We start from the raw sequence: 15,027 nt of genomic DNA on the forward strand, positions 1-15,027 counted from the left end.
GCAAGTCTTGCTTAATTTTTTCCATACAGATTGCAAAATTTTGTTGATCAAGAGCTTTATGTTTACTTGTGATATTTACCCCGAGGTATTTAAACTGATCTGCAATAATAAAAGGAATGGTGTCCAATCTAATATTGAATGTTTGAGAATTCACTGGAAAGAGCACACTTTTATTCCAATTAATTCTGAGACCAGAGATCTTTTGAAATTCTGCAAGTGCTGTTAAGACTGCAGGCACAGTATTTTGTGGGTCTGATATATACAGTACCATATCATCTGCATAGAGAGAAACTTTCTGTTCAGGTTCTTCTCTGATAATCCCTTTATCTGATAATCATTTCGACAGTGAACTGCTAGTGGTTCAATGGAGATTGCAAATAGCAGTGGTGACAAGGGGCATCCTTGTCTGCTACCATGTTCTAGTTTAAAGTAGTCTGAACAAATGTTAATACAAACTGAAGCTTCTGGGTTGGTATACAGTAGTTTGATCCATGCACAAATGTTTGGGCCAAACTCAAATTTCTCTAAGGTAGTGAAAAGGTAGTTCCAATTCAATCATGTCAAATGCTTTTTCTAGTAGGAAATTCACTAGAACTAAATTTCAAGTGTCATAGGAAAAGGTCTGAATTCTTGTGTCTGTTGTTATTCATTTTATTTTAAGAAATTTACAAGAATTTCAAAAATTTTGTTCTTACTTTGTCATTAGGGGGTATTGAGTGTTGCTTGTTGAGGGGAAAAATGAAACAAGGATGTAAAAAAACAAATGTGTAAAAGGTAAAGGGTCTGAATACTTTCTGAAGGCACTGCACAAATTTCTAAACCTGTTATGGACAGTTTGGCATTGAAAATTACAACAGTTCGCCATAAGCTGCCAATTCCTCTCTTCCATTATCATCTATTAAAGGTGCTATGTAAAATAAAGATGTGGACTCAGCCAACTCACTATCACATACATTACACTCCGTCTTTAAATTTAAATTAAAAGGTCTGCTTACCTCCATTGTTAACCAGCTGATTATCTTCTTCAGTTTTGACTCTCACGATAAACTTTTCTTCTTCTCCTCCTCTTCACAAAGCTATTTAATAATTTCATGAATCTGATCACTCATTCTTTAAAATATATCCTTTATTATAAAATCAAAAAAAAAAAACAAACACTATAATACAAAATTAAACTGCAAGGCCAACTTTACATTATTTATACAGGGAATAATTAACTTGAAAATTATTTCAACGTGAAACACAAACCAAATGTTGGTCATAAATTTAAGATACAGTAGTGTTGAAATAATAAAATAAGTGTAAAGTGGTTAAAAGCAATGTTTTTTATTTTATTTATTGCAGCATTCTCTCTTTGACGCACTCATCCGCCCCACTCCACAAGCCCACTCCTTCCAGCACTTTCAATTCACTTGCGTCCAAATTCACACTGGCCAGCACAGAAATCCGATACACTTCATTGAAATGAAAAGAAATAGTCATTAACTAGACATGCAAATAAACATTGATAAATATACACATCTGCCATAATAAAATAAAAAAAAAAACTGGAGAAACCACTTGAAAATGGTACCTGGCACGATAACCTTCTTCCCAAACACACTTGTGATTTTTGTGTTTTACGTTTACCATTTCCATCGTAAAAATGGGCTTAATGATAAAGAGAAAGAAGCAGAAAGAGATTCATGTTTGGTGGACTGAAAGAGAACTGGCAAGAAATAAAGTGGCAACACTGAACCGTGCAAAATAAAAAATAATAAAAGATGTTTGTCACATTTCCAAGAAAAAGGTCAATAAAACAAGTTTAGTTTAAAAAAAATAAAAATAAATACCAAGCCTAATACTATAACAGAAAATATGTTTAATGAAAACTAAGTTTTATCCAAACATTTCCTGAAACCACTTATCTGGTACAAGGCAGTCAGCAGCATAAGGCACAACTAACCCTGGAAGGGATGCCAGAACACTGCAGCACTTAATTTTCATGTCAGACTCAGTTCATTTATATATCCCCCCCCCCCCCCCCCCAAGCAGTTTTCTATGATTTATTTACAAATTACTCTAATGTTCAAATGAATTTCCCTGCACGTTTGTTTTCTGAAAGAACTGTGTTTGCAGGTTCCACCCAAAAAATTGCTTTGGGCGGACAGCTGACAACATGCAGCACAAGTCTGCATTTTTCGAGTTCTGCTTGTGTGCCCATGCAGGCCTTCATTTTAGCCAGCTCTTCTGTTCCTTTGCCAGTCATCATTCAGTGACACCTCAACGTGTAAAGTTAAATGAACTCCAACCTGTTTAATTTAGCTTTCCAAGTCAAAAGACATCTGGATTTTTCCCTCAAAAGCTCTCAGTACACAAATAAATGGATATTTCTTTCCTTTGGTTTTGTCCTTCCTTAACAGTTAAATGGAGAATATTGTTACATTAAAATTTGTAGTCACAGAATTCTATGGCACAGCTTTACGTATCAAAGAAAAGTTCATTCAGGTGTTTTTGGGAAGGGTCATCAGCACTTTCTTTTGGTAAGCAAATGCATATGAAATCTGAACAAGAGAATAAAACTGAATAGATGTATGAAATGCACAAAGAACATCCCAACAAGTAATGAACATGGCTTGGCATTTCTAAACGAGGGACAGAATAATTTGAGTCAGATTCAGAAGTATTGTTATATACTGTATGTGTGTGTGTATATATGTACATATATGCAGGTACAGATTAGAGTTGAATCAATACAAACATTTTGACTTTGGTACCAATACCAGCTTTAGCACCTCAGTACCAGTACCAAGACAATACCAAAGAAAACAACAGATAACTCCACAGCTTCCAGCTGCTTCGTTCCCGTGGACCACACACATGTGGAGCCTGATGTTCAAGGCAATTCCAACTCCCACACTATCTCCCGGGTCTGCCATCTATATACACATGTTACAATGGTGGCCCCTTTAGAGTTTAGACCCCACTATTATACAACTGATGCTTCAAAGAATGGGGTGTGGGGATTAAGTTTAGGTTAACCCCGCCGACCCAGTGGTTCTGAGAATAAGGTGCACTGGGGAAAAAAATCCAGGATGGTCCACTTCAAGACCTGACAGCAAAATTATCAAATTCTTCATACTGCTGACATAATACAGATTTCAAAATTGGGTAGTTCCGATCCTTTTTTTTTAGTACTAGTATACTGCACAATAGTATAGCTATGTACATACAATTACTGTATATGTAACACACGTATGGAAAATTATATATATAAAAAAAATCAAGCCACTGGAAGGGGGGAGGGTAAATCAGCTCAACTTGGTGGCGGTCCCAAGCCCTGTATAAACAGAGAGGGGTTAGTGTCAGAAAGGGCATTCGGCTGTAAAACTCGGCCAAAACCTTAATGATGAAAATTGAATCAGCTTCGGGGGATATATATATATATATATAAAATAATATATTATATATATATATATATAATACACTGTACTATGTATACATATACACACATTCTCACACATATCTATATACTGTATATCTATATAGATCTGTCTATCTATATATCTATGAGAGAGAGAGAGAGACAGACAGACAGAGACAGACAATTAAAACAAACTGCAAGTAAGTGTACATTCCATTAAATAACTTTAAAACAATTTTAAAAGGAATATTTAGTAAAAAAAATACAGAATACCGTAAGTAGCTACTTGTTTGTATGGTCACATTAATTTTATTTATTTCCCCCAAAGTTGTTTAAAGTCACTACACTAAAAGTCACAAGGGTATGAACGATGAAACAATTCAAAAAGACAGAGTGGACACATTTATTTATTATCATTCATCCACCCCTCCATTTTCTAAGCCCGCTTATCCAGAGCAGGGTTTTGGGAAAGCTGGAGCCTAACCCAGCAAGTATCAGGCATAAGGAAGGGACAATCTTTAGACATGGTGTTAGTCCACCATAGGTTGCATTGATTATCGTAGAAACAAAACTACAGTAATTTCATTTTAAAATCTTTTTTTTTTTTTTAAACTTTTTGAAGTCAAACCTGACACTGGCATCTATTTGTGTTTCTTAAGGGCTGACAGGCAACATCACTTGACATGTGTAGAAAAGGAAAATGAGACCACTGAAAGCAGGACGACAAAATGGCTGTTTTGCCTTCCAGCTGCTGTTGGTACATAATAGAGGAGCTTTATTAAAGCAGCTTTTGTGATGGTTCCCCCTCTTTCAAGTTAACACTCATAAAATTAACTGTCCTGTATTAAAATCTTTGTAAAATGTACCTGGTTTCATTTAATTTCAATTATTGTGCAAGTCACATTAAAGATTTCTTTGTGGTCAAGTCTATCATTGTTTAAAGTACCTTAATTGTTCATGTTTTCTTGAACAAATTCAACGGTTTTATAAAATTAAATATTCACAGATAGCCAGCACCGACTATTCTGAAGCCACACATGGTTACAGTCAGTAAGTTTAAACCCTGGCTCCCATGTGCTGCTGCTGCTGCTTTCATTGTAAGCCATCCATATAAGCATGTTACATATGATGGAGTAACGCTCTGTCTGGTCTATACTGTTTAAGTGTTTGGTCTTTCACAATGTGTTCAACGAGGTTCAAAGAAAAGTGTGCACTCAAAACGAAAAAATGTCCCAACAAATTCTCTAGCTTTACTGTAACTTGGCAACTGAAACACTACAGATCATCTTCTGAAAGAACCGTATGATAACTTCCATTACAAAAGTACATGGTGAGTGACTGCTTCTGTAGTCTTCCTTACTGATTTACCCAAAAGCTGGACAAATTATGTAGTTTTGTTCCTCAGAAAGACATTTTTTATTTTGTCAGTGACCTACACACTCCTCCCTTTCAACCCGACTGAACATCCAAGCAAGTGTGAGCCACTAAAGGCTTGGCTCCATAACCAGAGCCACATCACACAGAGCCATTATATTTAACAGGCATGTGTTGATGGGCTCGCAGTGACAGCAGTGTTACACAGCTAAAAGATATCCACTGTAGCTTGTAGAAATGTTTAATTACTGCAAACTCACAATTTCTATTTAAAATTAATTTAAAGAACAAGCCAGTATTAATGGAATTTTATTTGTTGTACCAGTTTTCAGTAAGGGGTGAGTTGCCTGGGTAATCATTAGGTTACGTGTACACACACTTATGGGACCTTATTTGCTTTGTATGGGTGAAAAACAAAATGAATTAAGATCTGAATCTGCAGAAACTGTCACTTAGAGAGGTTTAAAATAAATATTTTTGAAATTAAAATAGTTACACTGAACAGATAAGAGCATCATTTGCTCATTCTATAATTATAGACGTTTCTAACCACATTTACTGGCAAAAGAACTAGAATCAAGCAGAGGAATTCATTTGGCATTACTGACGGTCAATGCTGCCTAAAACAAGAGTACAGTGTGCACCCCATACTGTGGCCTTAATGCTTTCCCTACAGTAATTAGTTGATGCTTATCTGCCAGTCACTAATAAAATTACTATCACAAAGATGCTAAATGAATTCACTGTGGGACTACAGAAGTATTCAAAGTTTCACAACATGGTTTCAATCAACATATGTTAAAAAAGCAACACAGAAGGTATACAGTTTGGCAACCAGACAATGAATGTTTTTGAAAGAGTTAATCGCAACTCACTAGTAAGTCCAAATTATGTAAAGTGTTTCAAATTACTAGAGAGAAGTGATACAAATGTATAGAATCACATGTTACGCCTGCAGTGCTCCCAAGAGGGCGCTGTTCTCAAGTTTATATTTTATTGCAACAGAATTTCTTGATCAAAGATTGTGCTTCATAGCATGAAAAATACATTTTACTAAAAAAAAGTGTAAGATACGGACTGCTGGGTAAATTTTAATGCATGTTTTAAAGTTAAACATTTTTTTTTTGTAACTATTTTACATGTGCAGAGGAGAGATGCCGAGTATATTGGGAGAAGGATGCTAAGGATAGAGCTGCCAGGGAAGAGAAAAAGAGGAAGGCCTAAGAGAAGGTTTATGGATGTGGTGAGAGTGGACATGCAGGTGATGGGTGTGACAGAACAAGATGACGAGGACAGAAAGATATGGAAGATGATGATCCACTGTGACAGCCCCTAACGGGAGCAGCGAAAGAAGAAGATTTTACATACTTATTCCAAATGAGTTTTTAAGATTGCGATATACTGTAGATTTGAAAAATCTAACTTTCATTTATTTATTGTGGGAGAAGAAAAAAACAAAATAGTTATCAGCACACAGTGCAGGTAAAATGAGAAGGGATCACTTAAAGGACAAGTTTGGTATTTTTCTTCACAAACCTGACACACATGCATTTGTCCTGCAAAATTATGTTCTAAAGTGTTTTCTATAAATTTGGTAACATATCTTGTTCACACTGGCACTTTACATTGCAAACTATGAGGCATGGAAGAAAAGTTTTAAACCTGCCAAATAAGTCAATTTTTCATGCCAAGATAGTTGTCGAGTAAAGATCTGCGTCTTGCAATAACACACACACACATTGTAAAACAGTTTATACATGTCATTTTAGAACAAAAACACCAATATTATGAGATTCAGCCATTTTAAAAGACAACCAGACATGAGCAATAGCTCGGCACTTAAGTCTTCCGGCGCAATAAACTTTCACTTCCTCGAAAGAGCAAATCGCAGTAAACTTGTTGTGCTATGTGATTGGTTTTGTTTTGATTCGCTTCCACATTTATGTGAAAACTCACACAAGCGAATAGAAAACACAGCCTTACCAGTAGAAAAATAGTACAAGGAATAGGAGACAAAAATCAGTATTTCCAGATCTCTCTTTTCTGTCAACAAATATACATAGGAAACACGGAACTCACAGATCAATACTTGACAGCTGTTTTGGTTTGAAAAGTGGAAACATGTGGTAACTTTTCAAGCTTTTCTTACACTGTTAAGCGGCAGTGCAGGAAATATATATATTTTATTTATAGAAAATGCTTAACTTTAGAGTGCAATTTTGCATGACAAATGCATATATCCCATGTTTGTGAAGAAATAGCTGACTTGAAAAATACCAAACATGTCCATTAAATAATGATTCAAAGTCTGATATTTCAGAGAATTTAAATATTTTAAGTAGAGAATATTTCTTGTAAATTGTGTTTTATTATCCAGCGACATTTGAGATTCCTCCAGAAAATAAATATCATTGCAAATGTTCAGCAAAAGGCAAAATAAAGGCTTGTAAATTTAATAATTTAGTGAAAATGGAAAGGAATCACATGCAAAGTTGCAGAAATTCCCACTATTATAGCTACATATTAAGAACTGAAAAAAAAACATTCTCAATTATGCAAAACTTTAAAGAATTCTGGCTACAGACTAAAAAATAAAATTAGACTAAACATTACAGTTCTGTTAATATTAACTGTCAAAAAAAAACAAAAACATTTTATCAATATGCGATGCACCTGGATAATCTGTGGTTCAAATAAAAATCTTAATCTGGAGGTAAACCTGGTGTTTTTCACATAGCAAGTTGCAAAATGTACCCATAGAGAAGTTTTTAAATTCTATTGAATAAACAGAACACCCAGATGTAATTAATGCAATTGCACTTCCTAAGTATATTGTGTGTGTTTACGGATTAAAGGACTGTTAAACAGCACATATCTATAACTAGATACTGAATACTGATTGTGATAAAGCTGTGATATCAAATTAAAATATAAATTTTAAATACTCCCAAATGAAACTCTATAAAACACAAAGACAGACACACTTTGAACTTGTAACCCAGAAAAGTGTGCATGTGCACACAAAAGATGTACAGATATATCTGTATACATAGGCATACACAAACACACACACATATACATGTACACAGAAAACATGGCCTTTATAGTGGTCATAAATATTGAAAACAATGTTTTCTCCTTTCCTACAACCTCTATTTACTTAACTGCCTGGCATCGGCCTCTGACATTCGCTTGCCTGCTTCTTTCCTACTGTATTAAAACAAATAAGTATGATTTCTCTTTCATTCTAATTTTAACTACACCTTCATGAATCTTCTTTTGACAAGCTAAAGGAAAATTAATAGTGGCACAGATAATTGAGAACATATTACACAAACTTTTTTTATCATGATAATAAAATCCTTCAATGCATGAAGTCTATTTTAATGACGGTTTACACTGGGAAATCTGTTGGCTCTCAAAAAAAAAAAAAGTATAGATAAATTTCAGAAATTTTCTAAATCAAAGTGACTGCTTACGGTTTTTTTCTTCTTTTTTTAAAAACCTTTATAGTGTTTATTAAAAATTATGATGCAGGTTATTTGTCATACAGGTGACAATGAATTAAAAAGTAAATTTTTAAAAATTATAAATATTTTTCTGCTGTACAAAATTTCACACATCCTGATTCTTTGTGCTCTGCTCCCCAACCAACCCACCCCAACCCACAAAATGGCTACAGCCCATATTTTATAAAATATAGTTATCTTATTTGATCATATTTAAAAAATATTTACAAATGCCAAAGAAAAAGTCCTTCTGTGTAGGGTCATGAGGAGTCTGTACAGGGAGATGGAGGTGGAGGGCACAAATGAAAATAGCTGCGTTCTGTAGATGGAGAGGGAGGACAGCTCTCCTCCGCAGACATGTACTGACTCCTGGGAGTAGGTGGCGGCGGATAAGGGTCCGAGTCAGAGTTCAAATCAATGTAATACTTGTTTGTCTTCCATCGACTTGTCGTATAATCACTATCACAAACGTCAGTGCTGCATGGGGTTGTTGGTGGTGCAATGCCTCGCATCAGGTAGGGTCTAGAAAAAAGAAGAAAGCAGAAATCCATTTAAAAACCTGACAACATATTCAAGTTTCTGCAACAGAGAAGCTCAGTGTTTGTGTGTGTCTAAGTCCTTGGCCCTGCTTTGTAAAGAACATTAATGACAGGACACCACAGGATGAGGTTAAGGTGAGGGTTTACTAAAGAGGAGGGATCTAAAATTCCCAAAATTGTTAAAAAGTAAACCCTTTATTATACACCTTATGGCAATTCCCTTTCAGCCACCCTGAAAAATCCTCTCTCTGAGATGTAGCATACTTGTCCCAGCGCTTCTCCCATTCCTGGAAACATTTAATGTACTCCTCTTTTGTTACCATGTCTAGTGCCTCCTGTGTTTTCTCATGGATTTCTAACATGGTAGCAAATCATCTTCCCTTCAGTCTTAGTTTTAATTCTGGGAACAAAAATAAGTTGCAGAGAACAAGATCTGGCAAATGGGGGCGCCATGGCAGGGTACAGTATGTGAAGGGACAATGTGTTTTGGTCAAAACCTCTCTGACTGGCAACATGGTGTGTGTGTGTGTGCAAGTGCCTCGTTTTTTTTTTGCAAATTCCAGTTCTGGATGCGCCACTTATCCAGATGTTTCCCCCCCCACCTCCAATGCTTTCAGTAGTACTTTAATGTGTAAGTACTGCATCTCAAGGAAGAGTATTGTGAAGATGACTAAAATTTCTGGGTCACTTCATGTATCTTACACACGCACTGTACCCACCTGCTGGTTTATGTGTAATTCTATTGTATTTGTGTACTGCCATTTACTTTTATTTCTCCCAAGTGTTTACACACGCAATCTATATTTCTGTACAGTTGTTTTACACTTGCAACTCTTACTGTATTTATCTTCAGCTACTCTTATTTACTGTATTTATTTATGCATACACCATCTAATTGCCTCTATATACTTCCTTGCCCTTAACACCCCCCTCCGTAACTGTGACAGCAGAGTTTCACTATGTTCTCGTGGTGTAAGGGATAATAAAAATCTAATCTAATACATGTATAGTTGGTTCTTACTAGTTTAACTGCATTATGCATTATGACCCACTGACCATCACTTTTGTTTGAAACAGGCATGTTAACAACAGTGCAGTGTGGTCCCCCCAAAAGAAACTTCAATAATGAGTTCGGATGAACTGCAAAAGCATAACATATCAAAATATTTAAATGCAAAAGCTACATGTTAAATAGGCATTTAACATTGTATTAGCAAATAAGGATAAAGCCTGTTATAGTTCAATAAAAATAACGTTAATATAGTGCCCTCATGCTCATTTCACCTACTACTGTCCACACCTTCAGATCCTATAACTATCCCCCCCCCCCCCAACTCTGCTCAGTTATTCAAAACAAGTATCCTGCAATCATTCACTATCTGCTTTTTCCCTTTAAATTATAAAGACGTTAACAGACTGTGGTCTTCTGTTTGCCACCCGCAGCTGGAACGCAGAGCACTGTTTGTTATTTTACAGATTAGCAGACGAGACGAAACGTGCACGCTCAACCTGGAATCATCTTGTCAAAATATACAAAAATAACAACATGCAGATGGCTCAAAGTAGTAGAGCAAGTTCTGGTGCAATGGGTTGAAGGGAAAAATAAAGCAAGAGCTGCACAAATATTTCCACGCCTACATGCCTAGCAAAGCAGCATACTCTGGTTTTCCCTCTCCTCTTCTCTGATGAAGAGGTTAACATCACACCGGGTTTCAGAATATATTGGCATCATTCACACCTTTGTTGACTGTTTTAGCCTCTGTCCTGATACATTGTGAAATGTTTCTTTTCCAAACTCACTTAATATTTTAGTTGCCATGTTGAAATATATGCTTTCTGATTCAGAAATGACTATATTGCTGTGACTATCTTTGCAATTATATGTTAAAACCATTAAGCATATGCACTAAAGTCAGTAATGTTATCAAAAGCTGCCACTTTCTTTACATAAATCAATAAAGCACTTCTTATTCTTAAAATTGCTCCTGATACTAAAAGTATTGCTCCACTCAATCCCTTTATACCATACCATTTTCAAAGCCAACTTAATCCTTAGCAGGATTGTAGTGGGGGGCTGTAGCCTATCCCAGTAAGTATAGGGTGCAAGGCAGGAACACACCCTGGACAGGACACCAGTACAGCACGGGGCAAACACACATGCACACACCACACTCATACTAGGGCTGACTTAGCGTTGTCAAATCACCTAATCTGCAGTTCATTTGAACTGTGGAAGTAAACTACAGCACCAGAGACATGGAAGAGAACATGAAAACTCCACACAGTGGGGGCCTGGGATATAAACCCTAAATCCTTTATGTATATATGAATTCCACATAAGGTGCCACATTTAAGTTATTTTTTTTTTTTTTTACTAAAGCTTGTACTTTACACAACCAGAAAAGCAAGGTTTGAGGATTCAGATAAGACCGTGTTTACTTATGTCTATCAAAAGGTTGAGCAAACTGTGTCTTTGAAAGCTTGAAGTGGCTAGAGGTCATTGTGTCAGCCTATCAGACAAGCAGTCACTACTGTGCATTTCTGTTGAATGGCTGTCATTTTTTTTTTTTTGTTCTTTATTTCACCTTATACAATTTCTTGTATTAGGAATTTGTTTGTTTTTCACATATCCCTTGGGGTCAGAGCGCAGGGTCAGCCATTATACAGCACCCCTGGAGCAATTACAGGTTAAGGGTCTTGCTCAAAGGCCCAGCAGAGTAGGATCTCTTTTGGCAGTGACAGGGATTCGAACCAGCAACCTTCAGGATACCAGCACAGATCCTTACTAACCAGCTTAGTCCTGAACAAGGTCGCTGGGGTCTGCTGACAGCTGGCATAGGGCACAAGGCAGGCACAGAACCTGGACAGGGAGCCAGTCCATTGCAGGGTGAGCACACGTAAACGCACACCCCTCACACACCCCCCAATCACAGACTATGGCCAACTGAGGATCACCAATGCAGCTAACCTGTATGTTTTTGGATTGTGGGAGGAAACTGGAATACCGGGAGGAAGCCCACACAGACATGGGGAGAACAGGTAAACTCCACACAGGGAGGACCCGGAGCAGAAATCCTGGTCTCCTTACTGTGAATCAGCAGTGCTACCAACTGTTGCCACCATGCAGCCTCTTCCATTGAAAACTCTTAATTTTACTCCTGACAGGATCCTTCAGACTAACCTTAAGCCAAGGCCACAATACTTAACTTCTAGTCGCAGGGGACATCAAACCTAACAACTGAGCTGCTAATCATATATCTGGATTAGGATTTCAGACTACATGACTAGAAACTGCAGGTATGTCAAGTTAGAGGATTACGTTATGAATTTCCAGCACCGCTTCACAGTTCTAAAGTATCAACCCCTCCTTTTTTCTGACAGTCAAAAGCAAGCTGCCAGATGGAGTTGGAGTCTCTGTGAAGGCTCTACAGGTACAGAGGGTTTAGCTGCAATCTTGACCCTTTTTTTGTTCCCCACCCCTTTTTGCTGTAGTATATAAAACACACAACATCAGACATACAAAATACATACATACTCTCTTCTGTTTGTCAGGTCCAAAACACTTGGTTCATCATTCCTCATTGCTGCATTATATGCATTGTACCTCTGCCAGAGTGGTCATTGGTTGTCAATTCTCGCAAACAAAGGGCCCGTCCCTGTGTTTGATTTTGTCAGTGCTAACTGGGTATGGGGCGGCACGGTGGCGCAGTGGTAGCGCTGCTGCCTCGCAGTTAGGAGACCCGGGTTCGCTTCCCGGGTCCTCCCTGTGTGGAGTTTGCATGTTCTCCCCATGTCTGCGTGGGTTTTCTCCGGGCGCTCCGGTTTCCTCCCACAGTCCAAAGACATGCAGGTTAGGTGGATTGGCAATTCTAAATTGGCCTTAGTGTGTGCTTGGTGTGTTTGTGTGTGTCCTGCGGTGTGTTGGCACCCTGCCCAGGATTGTTTCCTGCCTTGTGCCCTATGTTGGCTGGGATTGGCTCCAGCAGACCCCTGTGACCCTGTGTTCGGATTCAGCGGATTAGAAAATGGATGGATGGATGGATGGATAGATAGCTGGGTATGTCAGACTGCACGACTGAAGAATATAGGGGAGTGCTGCAACTGCCATCCCACTTGTTAAAATTTTGTAAATGAAGGCTGCAACTGAAAATCTGTAGGAAATTCATATAATAAGACATGGCCCTTAAGGAAAACATCCAAAATATCAGCACCAATTTTTATTTGTCTGGAGACCAGGACAGAATGGAGTCTGTAAATTTTTGTAATGTCAGTTTTAATGAACAATCATGACTATGAATGGCAGCTACTTAACATTTATCTTGCCAACTGTGTCTTGTTCATCACAAATTTAGTATTAAAAAAAATGAAAAAATTGTTTTTTCTGAAAGATGACTGAAATAAAGCAAGTTGTTAAATTCAGCAATGCATTCAACCTAAAGATGTGACTGGCTATAAAGAAAACCTGCAACCAATCAGACGGGGTGCATCTGCCCAGTCTTGCTCTGCCATGTGTTTAAAACAAAAAACAAACAAAAAAAAAAAAACACACAGACAAAAATGTGTCAACACAAACACTGAAGATTCAGAAGTAAATGATGCTCAAACTAAAACGCAGCAAATTTACATAATCTAAAAGATCAAGCTCTCAAATCCTACGAATTACTAGTATTTGCTCTCCATAAAATAATAATAATAACTTTGAATAGCTTCCAAAATCATCATTTCTAAAAAGCCAAGATGTACTCACCTGTATGATCTGGTGGTTGAGGGACTATTTGAGGAGTAAAACATTTCCGTATTGTAAAGAGAGCGGTCTGTTGCTGGTGAAGGAGGTGGGTTCAAAATCTACGTGGAAAAAGAAAAATGTTTTTTATCAGTCTGTTTTTTTATTAAATAAGTGTATTACCTATAGCACTTACTGATTTCAAGTTACTAATCTGAGGGTGTGGAACATAATAGGAGGGAGTTTTTGGGTAAATAATATGAAATTTATGGATGAAATATATGGAGATCTTAACAGTACTTTGAAAATAATCAAAATGCGTTTAAGTGGAGCAGCTCCTGAATCACTCATACAAATATAGCGTTCAGGTTATTTGAGTGGCAAATTACATCCCCTCTGACTAGAAGCCATGTGTCAGACTTGATGGCTGCAGTTGATAATCATGTCACCTGACTCCATAATGAGTTTCCAGCACAGTTTCACATTTCCAAAGTATTGTCAGTTTGCTGATTTTTCTGACAGTCAATACTGTGCTGCCTGAGAGAGCCAGCTCCGTACGAAGGCTTTACAGGTATGGCAAGTTCAGCCACAATTTCTGACCCCTTTTTCCGCTTTTTCATTCTTTCATGACACGTAAAACACAAAACATCCAACAGATGAGTCTCTCCTCTATTTCTGAGGTTGAAACCCCAGTGTTATGTTTGTTCACAGTGACATTCTATGCACTGTACTTCAGGCTTTGCACTCATTTGATCTCAAACCTTGCAAACACAAAGCCCACACCTGCAACATAAGACATTTTTGCAGGTTGATTTGCAGACTGGTTGAACTGAGTTGCATGGTATATCAGACTACATAGTGCCACAAATGCCACTGACTCAATAAGATTATGTAAATGACATCTATTGAAAATTTCTGGAAAATCATATAATGCGACAGGGCCATATTATAAAAAGAGTTAAAAGGTGGAGGGTAGACTCAACCGCTGTCTAGATATTTCAAGTTTGACTATCCCAAAATGAATGATACTGTATACATGTTCAAATGTATGTAAAGTAACAAGAAGGATTACATGTTACATATTTTCATTTTATGGATAAACATTTAAGATTTAGCTTTACTGAACTGACATAAGTGTAAATATTTTGTGACCGATGAGTCATGTCATTCTTAAATTCACTCTTTGTCAGGAAAGTCATTAAAAACAAAGATACACTGTAAGGGATCAACCATGAAATCTATCTGATATCTCTATTATAGCAGAGGAGGCAGGCTCCTTAACCACCTAAACCTGCACTGGAAAAAATGATTCAATGGCCACCTTTTTTGGAGTCAAGGTGCTTAACAGGAGACACATCCTTTTTCAACTCCAAGTGTGTGGTTAAAGTGGATACATTTCCAACTTTGATGCATATTTACATTTACTCAGATATAGAATACCTGAAGTAAAAACTCAGAGAAGTTTACTGTGAAAGTACT

At 37.1% G+C, this 15,027-nt stretch overlaps 1 protein-coding gene across 4 annotated transcripts in view; it reads right to left on the reverse strand.

The window, feature by feature from the left end:
- Window positions 1–2,116: 2,116 nt before the first annotated feature.
- Window positions 2,117–15,027, reverse strand: part of lrp5 (low density lipoprotein receptor-related protein 5) — a 194,594-nt gene continuing 181,683 nt past the window's right edge. For all 4 annotated transcript variants that reach the window (XM_051923358.1, XM_028796067.2, XM_028796068.2 and 1 more), the window contains exons 22-23: window positions 13,573–13,670; window positions 2,117–8,808 (exon numbers count right to left, since the gene is read on the reverse strand). In XM_051923358.1, the coding sequence (XP_051779318.1) occupies window positions 8,547–8,808; window positions 13,573–13,670 (360 nt within the window). In that variant the 3' untranslated portion in view covers window positions 2,117–8,546. The remainder of the gene's footprint in view (window positions 8,809–13,572; window positions 13,671–15,027) is intronic.

This window comes from Erpetoichthys calabaricus, chromosome 2 (genome assembly GCF_900747795.2).
Source record: "Erpetoichthys calabaricus chromosome 2, fErpCal1.3, whole genome shotgun sequence".
NCBI lineage: Eukaryota > Metazoa > Chordata > Cladistia > Polypteriformes > Polypteridae > Erpetoichthys > Erpetoichthys calabaricus.